The following is an 18189-nucleotide window of genomic DNA, read 5'->3' as shown; positions in this document are numbered from 1 at the left end:
CTACATGCCTAAATGCACTGAGTTGCCGCCATGTGATTGGCTGATTAGAAATTAAGAGTTAACGAGCAGTTGGACAGGTGTACCTAATAAAGTGTCCGGTGAGTGTATATATATATATATTACATACTGTATATTGGCTGTAGCTCCCGACATTGCCCGGGATAGTAAATCACTGCACTTTGCTGTAACAAAATAGAATGAGTTAACAAAAATATTTTTTATGTATCTATAGACTATCTCAACTGTCTGTTGCTGGCAGTCTCAATTCAGTGACTGTCTTTGTCCCCGACTGTTAATTTATTTATAGGGGGATTTATCAGAAGTGTTTGAGAGCAGAACTGCTTTACTTGGCCATGGCGACCAATCAGAGCTCAAGTTTTATTTTTGCACAGCTGTTTATAAAATTACAGCTGATCTCTGATTGGTTTCCATGTGCAACCTCAGACATTTCTGATAAATCTCCCCCTATCTCTGTCTCTATCCATCTCACCTCACACATAAGTGTCTTATACTGTAGTAACCAATCACAGCTCAGAGCTCATATTATTGACCTGTGGCAGAACAGCAACCAATCACGGCTCAGCTTCCAACTCCCACAGCAGCAGCAGACAATGGTTAAAAAAAAAGTGTTTAAAAACGGTCAAACAACTTCCACAGGTAAGTAGAAACACTACACTGCTGCCCTCTAGCGGAGAGAATTGAAATATACCCCATATACGAATATGAGAGATTTAAAAAAGATGCTACTTAGTAGGAGTTGAATTGAGATTATTCACTGAAAAAAAGTTACTGCTTCTTATGCAATAATGTAATATTCTATTTGTCATGTTAATGTGCAAATTTGAAGCATAGATGTTAAACATTGCAAACCAATGGGGGTAAATGTACTGATGACAAGCCTGGTACGGGCTATGAAAATGCGTCTCCTTTTAAATATTGTAACTTTTAACCATCACTTTTAGTATATTTTATCATTAATTTTTCCTAAAGAAATAAAAGCGCCCACAATCAGCATCTGAAAAAATTATGATTTTTTTTTAAATTGATTTTAAAGGAAATTTGATGCATTATGAAGCAAACACACCCTGAGAATGCTGTAGCTACACTGATGCAGGGTCAGATCTTGGTTAATCCCTGAGCTGAGTAGTTTTTGCTGATAAAACAGATACAACATTATGATAATGAGGCTCTGTTGCTTCTATGGCTGGGCTCAGCGATTATCCTGTCACATGAGTTATTCACTGCAGGAGAGGATGATGTAATCCCTGGGTTGTGCCTGAAGGCAGAATAATCAATCGCTGCACCATCCCCCAGCTGCTGTGTATTAGTCATCCAGCTCAGGTTGGTTAGTCATGTCTTGACTAAGCTCCATGTGTAATGACAAGCTCTGTGTGTAATGTGTTTATGTAGGCAGCCAGCCTGACCCAGCTTTCCCAGGGCCCTGAATTTTATAATTGTTTTTCAGCAAAACCACTCAGCTTAAGGATAAACCAAGATATGATTCTGCATCAGTGTAGCTACAGCAGGCTCAAGGTATGTTTTCTTCATAATGCATCGCATCACCTGGTAGGTTTCCTTTAAGGTAACTTATACATTTTCTAGTTGCAGGTGCCTGCGACTTGTACCCGGATTTTGTGGACAAACACAGAGATGCTCTAATACAGAGGGTGTCAGACATGGGTCAGATACTGGATCATCTCCTGAAGCACAAACTGCTGACCCAGGAGCAGTATGACAACATCCGCAGTATAAGACCCCGCCAAGAGGCGATGAGGCAGCTCTATGGGTACATGACCATCTGGAGACACTGTGACAAGGAGAAGTTTTATCAGGCTCTAAAGATGTACAATGAGCCTCTCGTCCGGGATCTGGAGGATAAGGACACCATCAAAATGTAAAAACCAGTAATCTTAGTTAAAGGGGTTTTCCCTTGAAAGAAAGTTCTCAAATTTCAATCCCCTAGTGATGTTACACAATAAAGATCATTTTTACGCCCTTACTTTACAATTTTACAAGTTTTATTGCTGTTTAGCTCCTATCACTCGGTGATGGTTGGTGTAAGATTCCAGGGTGTGAGCGGGGATTCTCTGAGCAGACACTTCATTATCCCTCTGTGCTATAAGATGCTGTGTGCTGACAATGTGCTTAGATTATCAGGGTACAGGTTTATATACACTTTTATTTAGCTTCTGAATATTCACTAGTATCTGACACATAGGGGCAGATTTACTTACCCGGTCCATTCGCGATCCAGCGGCGCATTCTCTGAGGTGGATTCGGGTCCGGCTGGGATTCACTAAGGTAGTTCCTCCGCCGTCCACCAGGTGGCGCTGCTGCGCTGAAGTCCGCTGGAATGTCCTGAAATTCACCGGCCAATACCTAGTGGAGGTAAACACAATTTTCGCGACAAATTTTTTTTTTAAATGCGGCGATTTTTCCGAAGCCGCCGAGTTTTCGTTCGGCCACGCCCCACGATTTCCGTCGCGTGCATGCCGGCGCTGATGCGCCAAAATCCGATCACGTGCGGCAAAATCCTGGGGCAATACAGGGAAAATCGGCGCAAATCGGAAATATTCGGGTAACACGTCAGGAAAACGCAAATCGGGCCCTTAGTAAATGACCCCCATAGAAAGAGAGATAAGATAGATCAGAGATGACAGTTGATGAGATCCATGAGATGGATATTAAACACATTGGGGCACACATATCATAAGTCCGGCCTCGTCCATCTGTTTTTGGGGATTTTTCTTAGCTTTCCTTTTGGTCTGATGTATCCTACTGGTTTTTCCTTATTGATACATGTGGCGTTTTGTCTATAGTGAATTTGTGACTTTTTAAAACATAAGTCACGAAACGTCTCCAAAAGTCACAATCAGTTCCAGGCCATTTCCACGACAGGTCAGGGACAGCCGTAAATTTGCTCCAAAATTTTTGTCCGTTTGTACAAACATGTTTTAGTTTTTTTCTTGTTTTGTACGTCTTTTTATGGATTATTGAATAAACAGATGACGTTTTACCAGCTGGTGCTGAGGGATCTCTTTTCTGCTTTTAAATTATTCTACTTGGGACCAGACCAAGCTTTCTTTTCCAGGCGAGCACAGCAAACATTTTGAAGTGACACTACCTCATGGGTCAGCATGCACTGTTTTCTCTTTTTTTTGTCTTACGTTAATATGTAATATTGTTGACCAATGAGATGTGTTATAATATTGTGATGAAAGGAGAGAACTGGTTGGAAAAGAGCTTGCTTCCTCACAAGGGTTGCTGATAAAACCTCTTGTGGGTGGAAGCTCAGGGCTCTCTCTTACCGCCCAGGATAGGAGAAGAAGCAGCACAAGTGTATGTGGCATGCTGCCCTAACACACTAGGCCTGAGAGCATATGAGGCCACAAGCAGACCTTAACCCATAGGAGCCTGCCATAATTTGTTGCTGAAGCAGTATGAAGCCACCTTACAAGTCTAAGGGGATCTCCTTAGGCCAGAGATCCAAACAGCCACCTCTATTCACCTGAAGTTTTCTGCTAATGTGGCCGATGCCCAGTTCCAGTAAGTTGAATGTTTTACCAATGTTGCCTGAGTGATCCCTGCACCATCCCTCCACCGAGGGCGCCTCATCCTCCATCACTAGGGAACCCTATCTACACATCGGGATAGCTGTGGAACGCTAATCCAGCACTGGAAGCATTAACCTCCAGAGAGACTGAACTACACAGAAAGAAATTCCAGCATGCCACAATAATAGGGTGAGGGGCCTCTCGGAGAAGCTGCGGGTAAGAACTTGAGATCCATTGTAAGTCTCATCCTTAATGAGACTCTGGAAGAACTACTGGATTCCCTATTTGAAATGGACAGTATGCATAGGGCCCTCAGCCCTAAATCAGCTGACCCCAATGCTCCTCAAGATGTGGTATGCAGAATTCACCGCTACCTCACCAAAGATAGATTAATGCATCAAATCCGGGCAAAAGGCCCTTGCTGGATAAGATCAGAGAAGCAGAGGCAACATATATTTAGGGTTTCACCTTCCATTTGGTAGTCTGAAAAGGAGGCCGTACCCTGCAGGTACACAATCCAACAGACTTGCCTGCCCTTTTTTAACTGCTGGGCACACTGCCGTGTGAGGTTCCTGATGGTTCTTCAACTTCAGGTTGAACCACTCCAGAACCCATAGCGATCTTATACAGAGTCGTGATTGGTTTGGGCTTTACGTTTCTTTTTTTAAAATTTTCTCAATGTGTTTGGCTAAGAATGCTAATGCTGCATTGGTTCACCGTGAAGCCTGGGATGTTGGCTCAGACTCCTTGAGTGTCCTACCACTCCCCAACTATGGCCCCCTAGGTGAACCTCCATTACACGGCATCACCTTGGAAAAAGAATTTCCAATTTGTTCTTTAGTTACATGTACTCTTAGAACCAGGCTCCCAACCCTCCCTGCCTGGCTTTAGTCTTTCCCTGTTTGTCTACTAATCTCTCTCCCCCTCCCTCTACTCCCAATTTACACTAAGCTTTTCCCCCCTCACGTAAGTGAGGACCGGGGGACGGGGTGCCGCCATGGAGAGGGGCATGGGTGTGTCTGCGATTCGATATGTGGATCGTAGGGGCACCCATGACAGCTTGTAGTGTGTCTTGCTCCTGGAGTAGGCAGATTTTGTGTGTATCAGTGGTGTGGGTGGCCAGAGACTCACTCATACTGCTCTAATGGGGATCCCCATTGGGTAGCTCCAATGCATTATCACCATGCATTTTTGAAGGGTGGAGAACAAATTGTGCAAACTGTAGAGTGTGCAGTGTGTGACATATTCATGAGAGACAGTCTTCATCAATCTGGCGGACCCGGCACTGCTCCAGCAGAATCATTATCATTTTTTTTGTGGTGCACAGTCTTGAGGCTGCAGAACTGTGGCACTTACATAATGGTGGTGCACGGTCTCACTTACTCTTTTTAGTAAGTGGGTTCTTCATGCCCACTAGATGCTCACATACACTTAATAAACCAAATATTTAGATCAAAGAGAATTAATTCCACACACCAACTATCATGTAGAATTAAAAAAAGAAATCAATATTTATTATAAATACAATGATCATACAAATACAACTACATTGGAAACTAATGCACAGGTGAAATTTACCTGGTGCAATACGGTGTGGCACACGTAGTGTTAAATGATTACAGATCATAAAATATCAGTTTGTTCACAAAAATATATGTAACATCACCAGTGGGCAGCAAAAGAGTCTCATAATTGCGCAGGATACATGAAAGATGTATTATACTAATTCACCCTGCAGGCAATGTTGCTAATATCAGAACCAACGTAAAGCACACATGCCCCATGGGAAGAAAACCAGTGTGTAGGTGACAATGGAGTCTGGAGCCCCTCAGGCTCATAATTTATAAAGCATTTTTTTCTTAAAAATAAGGGCATAAGCCTAAAGAAGAGCAGATCCGGCCAGAGGGGGCGCATACCAGTATGTCAGTGAGCTTGGTTTACAATCCTTCATCCTGGTGGTAGATGTAAGGTCCTCTACATAATCCCAAATGCCTTTTTGGATCAAAATTACATTAATGATTATGTTATGATATAGAATTGTTTCCCTTATATCCCTTCCATGGTTAAAATCCATGGGCATATTCTTCTTTACGTCCATATTAACATCTGGGTGTTATCATCAGTCTCTTCTCACATTCTGTATATGATACATTTACCTTATATACTCGACCCGAGTATAAGCCGAGACCCATAATTTTAACACAAAAAACTGGAAAAACCTATTGACTCAAGTATAAGCCGAGGGTGTAAAATGCATTGGTAACACCACCCTCCCCTAGAATATAGCCAGCAAGCTCAATGTAGTATATAGCCAGTAAGCCCCCTACAGTATATAGCCAGCAAGCCTCCTGTAGTATATTGCCTTCCATCCCCCTGTACTACATATCCAGTCCCCTGTAGTATATAACCTGCCAGCCCCTGCAGTATATAGCTGCCAGCCCCTTTAGTATATAGCCTACCAGCCCCTGTAGTATATAGCCTGCCAGCTCCTGCAGTATATAGCCTGCCAGCTCCTGCAGTATATAGCCTGCCACTGTAGTATATAGCCACCAGACTCTGATAGAATATAGCCTGCCGGCCCTGTAGTATATGGCCTTCCAGCCTCATGTAGAGTATAGCCAGCCCCTGTAGTATATAGCCAGCCAGCCATCCCCTATAGTATATAGCAAGCCAGCCCATGTAGTATATAACCAGCAAGCCTCCTGTAGTATATAGCCTTCCATCCCCCTGTAGTATATAGCCTGCCAGTATCCTGTACTACATATCCAGTCCTCTGTAGTATATAACCTTCCAGCCCCTGTAGTTTATAGCTGCCAGCCCCCTTAGTATATAGCCTGCCAGCCCCTGTAGTATATAGCCTGCCAGCCCCTGTAGTATATAGCCTGCCAGCCGCTGTAGTATATAGCCAGCCACTGTAGTATATAGCCACCAGACCCTGGTAGAATATAGCCTGCCGGCCCTGTAGTATATGGCCTGCCAGCCTCATGTAGAGTATAGCCAACCCCTGTAGTATATAGCCAGCCATCCCCTGTAGTATATAGCAAGCCAGCCCATGTAGTATATAACCAGCAAGCCTCCTGCAGTATATAGCCTTCCATCCCCCTGTAGTATATAGCCTGCCAGTATCCTGTACTACATATCCAGTCCCCTGTAGTATTTAACCTTCCAGCCCCTGTAATTATAGCTGCCAGCCCCTGTAGTATATAGCCTGCCAGCCCCTGTAGTATATAGCCTGCCAGCCCCTGTAGTATATAGCCTGCAAGCTCCTGCAGTATATAGCCTGCCAGCTCCTGCAGTATATAGCCTGCCAGCCTCTGTAGTATATAGCCTTCCAGCCCCTGTAGTATATAGCCTGCCAGCCCCCTGTAGTATATAGCTTGCCAGCCCCTGTAGTATATAGCCTGCCATCCCCCTGTAGTATATAGCCTTCCAGACCCTGTAGTATATAGCCTGCCAGCTGCTGTAGTATATAGCCTGCCAGCTGCTGTAGTATATAGCCACCAGTCCCCAGTAGAATATAGCCTGCCGTTCCCTGTAGTATATAGCCTGCCAGCCCCTGTAGTATATAGCCTGCCAGCCCCTGTAGTATATAGCCTGCAAGCTCCTGCAGTATATAGCCTGCCAGCTCCTGCAGTATATAGCCTGCCAGCCTCTGTAGTATATAGCCTTCCAGTCCCTGTAGTATATAGCCTGCCAGCCCCCTGTAGTATATAGCCTGCAAGCTCCTGCAGTATATGGCCTGCTATATACTACAGCCTGCCATCCCCCTGTAGTATATAGCCTTCCAGACCCTGTAGTATATAGCCTGCCAGCTGCTGTAGTATATAGCCTGCCAGCTGCTGTAGTATATAGCCACCAGTCCCCAGTAGAATATAGCCTGCCGTTCCCTGTAGTATATAGCCTGCCAACCCCATGTAGAGTATAGCCAGCCCCTGTAGTATATAACCAGCCCCTGTAGTATATAGCCAGCCCCTGTAGTATATAGCCAGCCAGCCCCTGTAGTGTATAGCAAGCCAGCCCATGTAGTATATAGCCTGCAAGCTCCTGCAGTATATAGCCTGCCAGCTCCTGCAGTATATAGCCTGCCAGCCTCTGTAGTATATAGCCTTCCAGCCCCTGCAGTATATAGCCTGCCAGCCCCCTGTAGTATATAGCTTGCCAGCCCCTGTAGTATATAGCCTGCCATCCCCCTGTAGTATATAGCCTTCCAGACCCTGTAGTATATAGCCTGCCAGCTGCTGTAGTATATAGCCTGCCAGCTGCTGTAGTATATAGCCACCAGTCCCCAGTAGAATATAGCCTGCCGTTCCCTGTAGTATATAGCCTGCCAGCCCCTGTAGTATATAGCCTGCCAGCCCCTGTAGTATATAGCCTGCAAGCTCCTGCAGTATATAGCCTGCCAGCTCCTGCAGTATATAGCCTGCCAGCCTCTGTAGTATATAGCCTTCCAGCCCCTGTAGTATATAGCCTGCCAGCCCCCTGTAGTATATAGCCTGCCATCCCCCTGTAGTATATAGCCTTCCAGACCCTGTAGTATATAGCCTGCCAGCTGCTGTAGTATATAGCCTGCCAGCTGCTGTAGTATATAGCCACCAGTCCCCAGTAGAATATAGCCTGCCGTTCCCTGTAGTATATAGCCTGCCAACCCCATGTAGAGTATAGCCAGCCCCTGTAGTATATAGCCAGCCCCTGTAGTATATAGCCAGCCCCTGTAGTATATAGCCAGCCAGCCCCTGTAGTGTATAGCAAGCCAGCCCATGTAGTATATAGCCAGGCAGCCCATGTCGTATATAGCCTGCCAGCCCCTGAAGTATATAGCCTTCCAGACTCTGTAGTATTTAGCCTGCCAGCCGCTGTAGTATATAGCCAGCCCCTGTAGTATATAGCAAGCCAGCCCATGTCGTATATAGCCAGCCCCTGTAGTATATAGCCTGCCAACCCTTGTAGTATATAGCCTGCCAGCCCATATCGTATATAGCCAGCCACCCCCTGTAGTATATAGCCTGCCAACCCTTGTAGTATATAGCCTGCCAGCCCCTGTAGAATATAGCCAGCAAGCCTCCTGTGGTATATAGCCAGCAAGCCCCCTGTAGTATATAGCCTGCCTTCCCCCTGTAGTATATAGCCAGTCCCCTGTAGTATATAGCCTGCCAAACCCTTTAGTATATAGCCTGCCAGTCCTTTTAGTATATAGCCTGCCAGCCCTTGTAATAAATAGCCAGCCAGTCCCCTGAAAAACTCATCTTATACTCAAGCATATATGGTAATTTTCAGGGTTCAGGGTCAGTGAACCACCTAGACCACCGCAGACGATGGTACTAGCCGACACCTGGGACCGGAATCACCAGAGCCTGCCGCAAAGTGGGATGGTCTTGCTGTGGCAGGGTCACAAGGACAACACTGGGAAGCTTTCTCTGCGGCTAATGATCTTTATGGTAAACCCGGAAGTGCCAGCGGCAATCAGTGATGCACTAGCCCTTTAAATCCAAGAGTGCCGGCGCACGCCCTAGGGAGCAGGGACACATGTGCGGGGGCGGTAGCAACAGCGTGGAGTGGTAAATGAGGGCATAGAGGCGCAGCGCCATTGAGAGGGGCAAGGATGAAGAGGGACATGGATCGCGGGGGCACCCGAGACAGTAAAACTTATACGAAAGTATCTCCTAGAATTACAGAATAGACAATATAAGAGTCACGTTGGGCTTTGCAAAGCCAAAGTGAAATAAACATATTTAGGAATGTGGTCCCTGGGATACATACACAATCTGTCTGCTCCTATAAGGTGTAACCTTTATTTGAGATAATTTTTTCTATTGTGTGTGTGTGTAGGGGGGATATTGTGACCAATTTTCTAATGTACTTTATTTACAAATTTTTCTTAGTTTTGAAAAAAAATATGAATCTCCTCGCACCCATAGAGATGTGTATCCAGCCTGCACAGCGTGTGTCTATGGAGGCTGCATGAGCTCACATCTCATCTCCCTGCTCGGGCAGTGAGGATTAACCCCTTCACTTTCACTTTGATGTTTGAATATACTGCTCATACAATACTACAGCCAGAGAGAGGGCAGAAAGGGTTAACACTGACAGCAGATTTGCCCTAGAAAATAACATTGTAACTAAGGGGCACATTACCGTCTGTTTCTTTACAAACTAAGGAAAATTTCTTATTGAAATACTATATATTATAAAAATGTTCACAACACCAACAACCCCCCAACCCAACACACACACAATATCATAAATCATCTGCAATGACGGTTGTAAGACCCAGTTACTCATTGGACGTATTTCCTCCAGTTGGCGGAGCTCCAGCTGCGTTCCAGGAAGTGACCCTGTAACAGGAAGTGACCTTGGAATAGAAAGTGACTTTGGAATAGAAAGTGAAAGTGTCTGTACAGTGCAGAGCTGTAACTTATTCCTACTATAGAGACCCCATCAATAATGAGACGGAGGGACAGGATCCAATAACAGGGTGAAGACAAGAGGCGACATTTACTGTACAGAAGATAAAGAAGAATAACGGGAGAAGATAAGAACTTCAGGAACAGGTTCTGCTACATTCTTATCATTGTACATGTCTTTACCTTCTCCTCTGATAAGTTGTGTCTTACACGTCGTCCTTTCTGCTTCTGTATTAGTCCACAATCTCCTCACATTCCATGAGATCCATCAGTTCTAGTGCAGTCCCAGTGTATGTGATCGTATTCCTGGTCTGACCGCACCCGATCCCAGAGGAAGCTGCAGGGTTTATAGTCTATGTCCATTACTGAATCCCACTCTGCAGACTCCAGGAGTAATGTGACTGTGGAGAATACACCACGATGTACAGAACAAGACGCTCTAACTAAAATAAAATAATTTGTATGCTCACAATTGTATGTTCCTTGTAAATTAAGCATAGACACAACTATCCCCTTATATTTTCCTATAAATTAGGTAGGTACAGATAGCACTGTTTCCATGTTTTTCTCCTGTGAATGAGGTAGGTACAGGTAAATTATGCAAATACATTTTCGAGGATGGCATAAGGAAAACCACGCCTCTTTTTGCTACCTTGTAAGGCAGCTCCCTTGACATCAAGCATAACCTCCAGGAAGCCTAATGACATGATGTGGCATTTTGGCTATAAGTCTCCATACACCTATAAGGCGGCCTTAATTGGCAAAATCTCCATAAGGAGAACTTTTACTTCCTGACCCTAGTCAATAGCCTCTGACTCAGCCAAACCAGATCCCTATGCTGTACTGAGGAGACCTAATCAGGTCAAAACATTGTACAGCGCTGTCTACAGTTGGGAATCTATTCCTTTTGGAGTAGACTACTTTGGTTTTAATCCAGCCTCATGTCATTAGGCTTCCTGAAGTTCATGCTTGATGTCAAGGGAGCTGCCTTATAAGGTAGATAAAAGAGGCGTTTCTGCCTTCAATCATATTTTGAGAATGGAATAGTTGAAGAGAATGAATAGAGTTGAAGGCAAAAGAGGGGATCACCCTCTTTCATCACCTGGGTTTCAGCCAAATGCTACCATAAATGAAATTCCCCTGCTCACTTCTCTTTTCTCTCTAATCTCCCCCTATCTTTGCTCTGATCCACCCATCATCTCCCAATAATCTCTAGGTTCTATCCCACTCCTACCTCTTTGATTGTTTATGATTGTTTAGCCTTTTCTTGTGGGCCTGGATGAAGCCGGGACCCAGAATACCGGAGTGGCTGGCAGTTGCGGCCTAGCCATGCTGATGTCACAGTACTTGGTATGGGGACTGGATGGTTGTCCTACTGCCTGGCAGGTCTCCAGCAGGTGGTGTGTGCAAGAAATAAGGAGGGAGAGGCTGATGCAATGGTTTCTCCCTGGGGCAACCCCTGGGGTGTCTGTGGGATGAATCCCTGGGTGACCGATGGGGAAGCCCATGGTGGTAGTTAGCGAATCTACAGATCAGACGGAGGCAACGTTGTGCAAATCAACTCACAGTTCTTTATTCAACAGCAGGCAACGGGCAAAACTGGTAACAGCAGATTCCTTACGCTGGAAAGGTCATGCAGAGCCAGTCTGCAGGAAAGGTGCACGCAGCCTGATAGTAGATGCAGGCTGGGCTGGTTCAGAGGGAATTGAGTCCAAATGGTGGCAGCTGCAGTTTGGGGCTTAAGTCTCCGGACTTGCTCTGTGTGCCAGGCAGTAGGCCTGAGGCATAAGAAGTTCCTGGGATTAGTGGCTGTGGCAGCACTGAAGATGTGCTGTTCACTCCCCTTACTGAAACAGATCATGTGATCTCACCCAACTGGGATTTTTAAATGTTGTGCACAGTCCGACTCAGCACTGGAACGACCCCTTCAGTGCGTAAATTTGTGTTGCATGAAGAATAGTGCAGCCGCGCCACAAAATGGTCACATGCAACACCTATGTGACGCAGGCACTTCTTACATGCAGTAGATGTACAAGCAGTTTGCACAGAAAATATGAAAAGTATGACGGAAAACTGGTGCAGAGCCCTTAGTTGACAACTCACAGTTGTGTTTGGGGTCATTATCACGTTGGATACTGCCCTGCGGCACAGTTTCCGAAATGAGGGGATACAATCATGCTCTGCTTCAGTATGTCACACTACATGTTGGCATTCATGCTTCCCTTTATATTGCTGAACCATGACATTCCCACCACCATGTTTGACTTTCGACAAACTGTTTGTGAGTTTTCTGTACATCATGTTAAGAAGAGGCTTCCTAGAATCTTCATACTTCGTTGTACAGAGCTGAGGGTGGTGTCATTTTTTGCGACTTTTGATGATGTTTTCAATGCTTGTACTTTTAGGACTGTGCGACCTTTAGATCACTTTTTTATATTTTTCAAAATGGTAAAAAAGTGCCATTTTCGAATTTGGGCACTATTTTCCTATACGGGGTTAAACGCAGTGACAAACACGTTATTATATTTTGATAGATCAGGCATTTTCGGATGTGGCGATACCTAATGTGTTTATGATTGTTACTGTTTATTTATATTTATATCAGTTCTAGGGAAAGGGGGGTGATTCGAATTTTTAGGTTTTTATATTATAATTTTTTTTTAACTTTTGAACCCTAGGTTGTCTGATCAATCCTATCATATACTGCCATACTACAGTATGGCAGTATATGGGGATTTTCCTCCTCATTCATTACAACGTGCTGATAGAACATTGTAATGAAAGGGTTAAAACGAAACAGCCTTAGGTCTTCGAGAGACCCGAGGCTGTCATGGCGACGGATCGCTGTTCCCCGATGACGTCACAGGAAGCGACAATCCTCGGCAAGGGCATGGGTGCCGCCATCTTTTTGAAGCTGCCGGAAGCTTTGCCGGTGGCGATCGCGGGTGTTACCGGTAAGTCTTTGGTGCAATATGCAGCAAAGACTTACCGGCTATGGAGAGGGCTCAGCCCTCTTCACGCATCGGGACCAGACACGCGCTGTGAATACACAGCGGGCAGTCGGGAACTAGTTAATTGATGAGGAAAAGCTGCTACTGGACATTTCAATAATGAGGGGAGGCTGCTGGACATGTTATTAAAGACTAGTGGCTGCATTTCCATCCTAGGCTTATACTCAATAAGTTTTCCCAGTTTTTTGGCGATAAAATTAGGTGCCATGGCCTATATCAGGCCGGCTTATACTCAAGTTTTTACGGTGATCAAAAAATATTTCAGAATTAAGTGACATTGGTGAGATACCGTAAACACCGTAATGTCTTTCTGTGCATCAAGGTCATTGATATATAGTTGGAGGGGGGGGGGGGGCACATCTGCAACCCACACAGATGAGATATATAGCCCAGACTCAAAGAAGATGCAGTTTTAAAAAGCTGATAAGCATTGGATGCTGCCACCACCACAATCTATCATAAATTATATTATCATAAATTAATTTTGATGATCCGAATATAATCTATCTTTCATCTTATAAATCTTTCATTTTCTCAGAGGGAGAAGAGATCTCACAAATCCAAAAATTTGTCTACTTCATATATCAGGATGGGGCTGACATTACAGGAGGTCCTGGTGAAGGCTCTGAAGAAGCTGGAGGACCCAAGTTTCCAGAGATTCTTAGAGGAGCTGAGTGTCTGGGAAGTCAGGGATCAATATACAAATATATCAGATGAGTTGAAAGGGAAAAATCGGGAAGATGTCGCTGGTCTGATTATTAAGTACTTTAACACTTCCTACGGGGCTGAGGTGACCCTTGATGTCTTAGAGGTCATAAATGAGAAGAATGTCTGGGAGGAGCTCCAGCGTGACCTGAGAGAAGGTAAGACATGATCTTCTACATCACTCGGCTATATTATGTCATCATTATGTAGAAGCCGAGGTTCTCCCTGTGATGCTACAAGTTTTTTGTTGTTAGACCCACAAAATCCGGGATTTGATCGCTGGACAAAAGTTAACAAGTATTATTTTAGCTCTAAATTTAATGGGAGCTTTTTATTTTACTGTAGAGAAATTATGAATAAAATATAAGTCCAAAGTATAAGGATGCATTGTCTGACATACAGTCATGTGTTGGTCTATGAAATTATATTTATCTATATAGATGAATACTGTATCCCTCACAGCTGCAGGTTTATCCTGAGCCTCCAATACTTCTCCGTATAATCCCATTACTACTTCTGACATTAAAAGGTAGATGATGCGGAGGAGGTGGATGTGTATCATAAATCTCAGTGCAGAGAGTACGAGGGCGGTTCAATAAGTACCCGTGTTAGAAATGAAGACACCATTTTTTAATTTTTTTTTTATTTTTCAACATAGTCCCCTTTTAGAAAGATACACTTCTCCCAACGTTCCTGCCGTTTTTTTTACCCCTCCATAAAATAGGATTTGTTGAACTCCATAATACGCCTCTGTCTCGCCGATGACTTCCTCGTTTGAGCTAACTTTTTTTCCCGCAAGCTATTTCTACATGTTAGGGAACAAGAAAAAGTTGCAGGGAGCCAGATCAGCAGAATATGCTGGGGTGCGGCAGCAACTCATAATGCAATTCATGCAGTTTGGCGGCGGAAACTCCAATTGAATGTGCTGGTGCGTTATCATGGTGAAACAACACCTTCTTTTTCGCCAATTGCGGCCGAGTCTCCTTCATTTTTTCGTCTAAGCGGTCCAATAACTCACTGTAGTATTGTCAAGTGATCGTCCTTCCTTTTTCTAAAAAATCCATGAGAATGATTCCGTTGGCACCCAAAAAATCATCGCCAAGACCTTTCCGGCCAATGGGACCACCTTCGCCTGCTTTGGAGTAGAGTAACCGGGAGAAACCCATTGTTTTGATTGTTGCTTAGTTTCTGGTGTGTAATGATAAATCCAGGCTTCATCAACGGTGACAACTCGGCGCAAAACTCCTTCGGATCTCACTAAATTGCTCCAAACACTGCTTCCAAGATACCAGCCGCATCGGGTTGTTGTCCACCGTGAGCAATTGTGGCACCCATCAGGCCGATGAATTTGTTCATCGCCAACTTATCATGTAAAATATTAATTGCTGTCGACGCACCTACGGCCTCTGCTACTTCGCGCACTTTCATTCATCGTCCAGCGACTATCATGTCGTGGACTTCCTCGGTAACCACGTCTGCCGGGCGTCCTGGTCGATACTCATCAAAAACAGATGTTCGTCCATGTTTAAATTCATTGAACCAATATCTAACTGTGGTCATAGATGGCGAAGTGTCCCCATAAACAGCAGCCAACTTTGCTTTTATCTCCTTGCATTTTTTCCCATACAAAAACAAAAAGCGAATTACCGGACGATGCTGCGCTTTTTCCATCTTAGCGAAAATCACAAAACACGTCTTACTCAAATGTCTGCCAAATCCAAACTAACCAATCAATCAGTCTGCATTTTGTTTTGCCGTCTTTTGATAGATGGCAGCACACAATGATAACACCAACTTCCCTCAGGAACGCCCTCTGATGTTGTTTGGGAAATTTACAATAATCAGACTACCAGGATTCAGAGAAGGACAGAATGTGGGGATTATGTCTTTCCCTTTCTTATGGGCTCAGGGCATCTTTATGTGATATAATTCCTGCAGCTACACTAGGATGTATGTCCCAGTAGTATATATATACTGTCTATGCTCTACCGTGTAGTCTGTACACACATGTTTTCATGTACATAAACCTCTAGATTACTTATTCTGACTCACATACAGATATTCTGATTTAATATTATTTTCGGGTTGTATATTTGCAGTGGATATTTCAGGTCTTGGACTCGGAACTTCATTGTTAACAGGTAAGAAATTATAGTCACAAATATGTGAACGTTTATGGATGAATCATTATCATAGTTATTATAGGTGAAGCCTCAGTACTTGCTTTATAAATGACATTTATCATCTTTTTATCCACTTTTACCCTGTTACAGAATGTTCCCGTTTAGTCATGTCTGTACTCCCCTTACTGCCTGCTCCTGCCAGCTATCCCCTTACTGTCTGCTCCTGCCAGCTATCCCCTTACTGTCTGCTCCTACCAGCGATCCCCTTACTGTCTGCTCCTACCAGCGATCCCCTTACTGCCTGCTCCTGCCAGCTATCCCCTTACTGTCTGTTCCTGCCAGCGATCCCCTTACTTCCTGGTCCTGCCTGCACTCCCCTTACTGTCTGCTCCTGCCAGCGATTCCCTTACTGTCTGTTCCTGCCAGCGATCCCCTTACTTCCTGGTCCTGCCTGCACTCTTCTTACTGCTTGCTCTTGCCTGCAATCCCTTTACTGCCTGCTCCTGCCTGCACTGACCTTACTACCTGGTCCCGTGTGCACTCCCCTTACTGCCTGGTCCTTCTGGCACTCCCCTTACTACCTGGTCCTACCTGCACTCCCCTTACTGCCTGCTCCTGCGTGCACTCCCCTTACTGCCTGGTCCTGCGTGCACTCTTCTTACTGCCTGGTCCTGTCTCCACTCCCCTTACTATCTGGTCCTGCTTTCACTGCCCTTAATACCTGGTCCTGCCTGTTTCAAATAAATGTTGGGAAAAATTACAATTTTTCTCAGTTACAATTATTTTTTTACATACATATTGAGAACAACAGAACTGAGCATGAATAGTATATAAAATATAGGGAATATCTTGTACATGTTACACTGTTATGTCTTCCCTCACTCTACAGACAAGGTCCACTTTACTGACGATCACCGATCTGAACTAATTGTAAGGATAACAGATGTAGATCCAGTTCTAAATGATCTCCGGGACCAAAATCTCCTGACCCATGAACAATACGAGGATCTGATGAGGAGGACCACGACCCAGGAGAAGATGAGAGAGCTGTGTGATATTATCCATCACTGGGAGGATGCGGGGAAGTACTCGGCTTATACAGTTATTCAAAATCACAACAAAGACGTCATAGAAGACTTAGAAGAAGAGGAGTGGAGGAAGAAAAATCCTTGGCCATTTGCCTGTGGTGAGTCCAGAACATTATTTGTCTCTACTGTCTCTAGATATAAACCAGGGGCCGGTGGACTGGGATATAACTTTGGCCGGTGGGATATAAAATTGATCTCAATTTATCAGAAAAATAACTTGCAATGATCCCTATGGTAATGTCTGGCTCAGCTCAACATAACCCTTTTCTAAACATTCCTATAAACTAACCACGTAGTGATGGCAGAGGTTTGGTGTCTGTGCCCGTGTGTCCTCAAAGATGAAGCGTGGTGACAATTACTACCTTGACTCTACCGTAACAGCTGAGATCAAAGAAAGATCTTATCCCAACTGTTTAATCCATTTATTGAATTTAAATTGAATTTGACTTCATTTAATCCCAAAGATTAGTAACTGTGACATCATAGATTTTCTGCCCCCCCCCCCATAGGCCACGGAAATCTCTAAAACCCTGATTATTGCTCTGATTCACTCGGTCTAGGCTTCTGTAAGTCCCTACTAATCGTTCTCCATTCTACTCTGAATGCAGCAGCCAGACTTGTCTCCCAATCCAGAACTTAGGGTCAGACAGTAGGTGTTCTTCTTATGGAGAGATTGCCAATTAAGTCCACCTTAAAGGCATGTGGAGACTTAAAGCTGGAATCCAGAACTTACACAGATGCCTCCCGTCTCCAGTTGCTCATCTCCTTCCAAATTCAATTGAAACTACTACATCCACAAAGTTCTGCACGGTACTGTACCTACCTGTCTCTCTTCCCTCACCTCCGTCTATCGACCAACACTTTTTCTACGATCTGCCAACAATCTTTAACCAGAATATCCCACTCTAATCTCTTGGACTAGATCTCTTGGAGCTGCACCTATTCCCTGAAATACTCTTCCTCTTACTATCAGACTTCTACACAATCTCCAAATTTTCAAATATGCCCTAAAAACAATCTCTTCAGGCAGATCTATCAAATTCACTGACTTTATGTTACTTTTACTCTCTTTAACCTCATCTACTTTTATCTCACTAAAATACTAGCCACCCCAGGTAGTGTAAAGTATTTTTCAGACTATAAAGGCTCACTGGAGTATAAGGCGCACCATCAATAAATGCCTGCTAAAATGTCTAGGTTCATATATAAGGTGCACTGGACTATAAGGCGCACCTGATTAAAAGGACGATTGACCAGCAGGTGGCAGACCTGTGCACAGTTCAAGGCAGCTGTTGTCTGTAAGTACG

At 44.3% G+C, this 18189-nt stretch overlaps 2 protein-coding genes across 5 annotated transcripts in view; both read left to right on the top strand.

The window, feature by feature from the left end:
• LOC140128625 (NACHT, LRR and PYD domains-containing protein 1b allele 3-like) overlaps nucleotides 1-1898 on the top strand; it is a 36911-nt gene extending 35013 nt beyond the window's left edge. The window contains exon 8 of the mRNA XM_072150323.1: nucleotides 1609-1898. Within this exon, the coding sequence (XP_072006424.1) occupies nucleotides 1609-1898 (290 nt within the window). The remainder of the gene's footprint in view (nucleotides 1-1608) is intronic.
• Nucleotides 1-18189, top strand: part of LOC140128360 (uncharacterized) — a 179872-nt gene that overhangs the window by 98664 nt on the left and 63019 nt on the right. For 3 of the 4 annotated variants that reach the window (XM_072150009.1, XM_072150008.1, XM_072150006.1), the window contains exons 1-4: nucleotides 9936-10102; nucleotides 13505-13829; nucleotides 15771-15812; nucleotides 16684-16980. In XM_072150009.1, the coding sequence (XP_072006110.1) occupies nucleotides 13556-13829; nucleotides 15771-15812; nucleotides 16684-16980 (613 nt within the window). In that variant the 5' untranslated portion in view covers nucleotides 9936-10102; nucleotides 13505-13555. Of the gene's footprint in view, nucleotides 1-9935; nucleotides 10103-13504; nucleotides 13830-15770; nucleotides 15813-16683; nucleotides 16981-18189 lie in introns of those variants that run through there. The other variant, XM_072150007.1, reaches the window with a different exon arrangement.

Source organism: Engystomops pustulosus, chromosome 4, assembly GCF_040894005.1.
Source record: "Engystomops pustulosus chromosome 4, aEngPut4.maternal, whole genome shotgun sequence".
Classification (NCBI taxonomy): Eukaryota; Metazoa; Chordata; class Amphibia; order Anura; family Leptodactylidae; genus Engystomops; species Engystomops pustulosus.
This window is presented reverse-complemented; position numbering and strand designations above follow the sequence as displayed.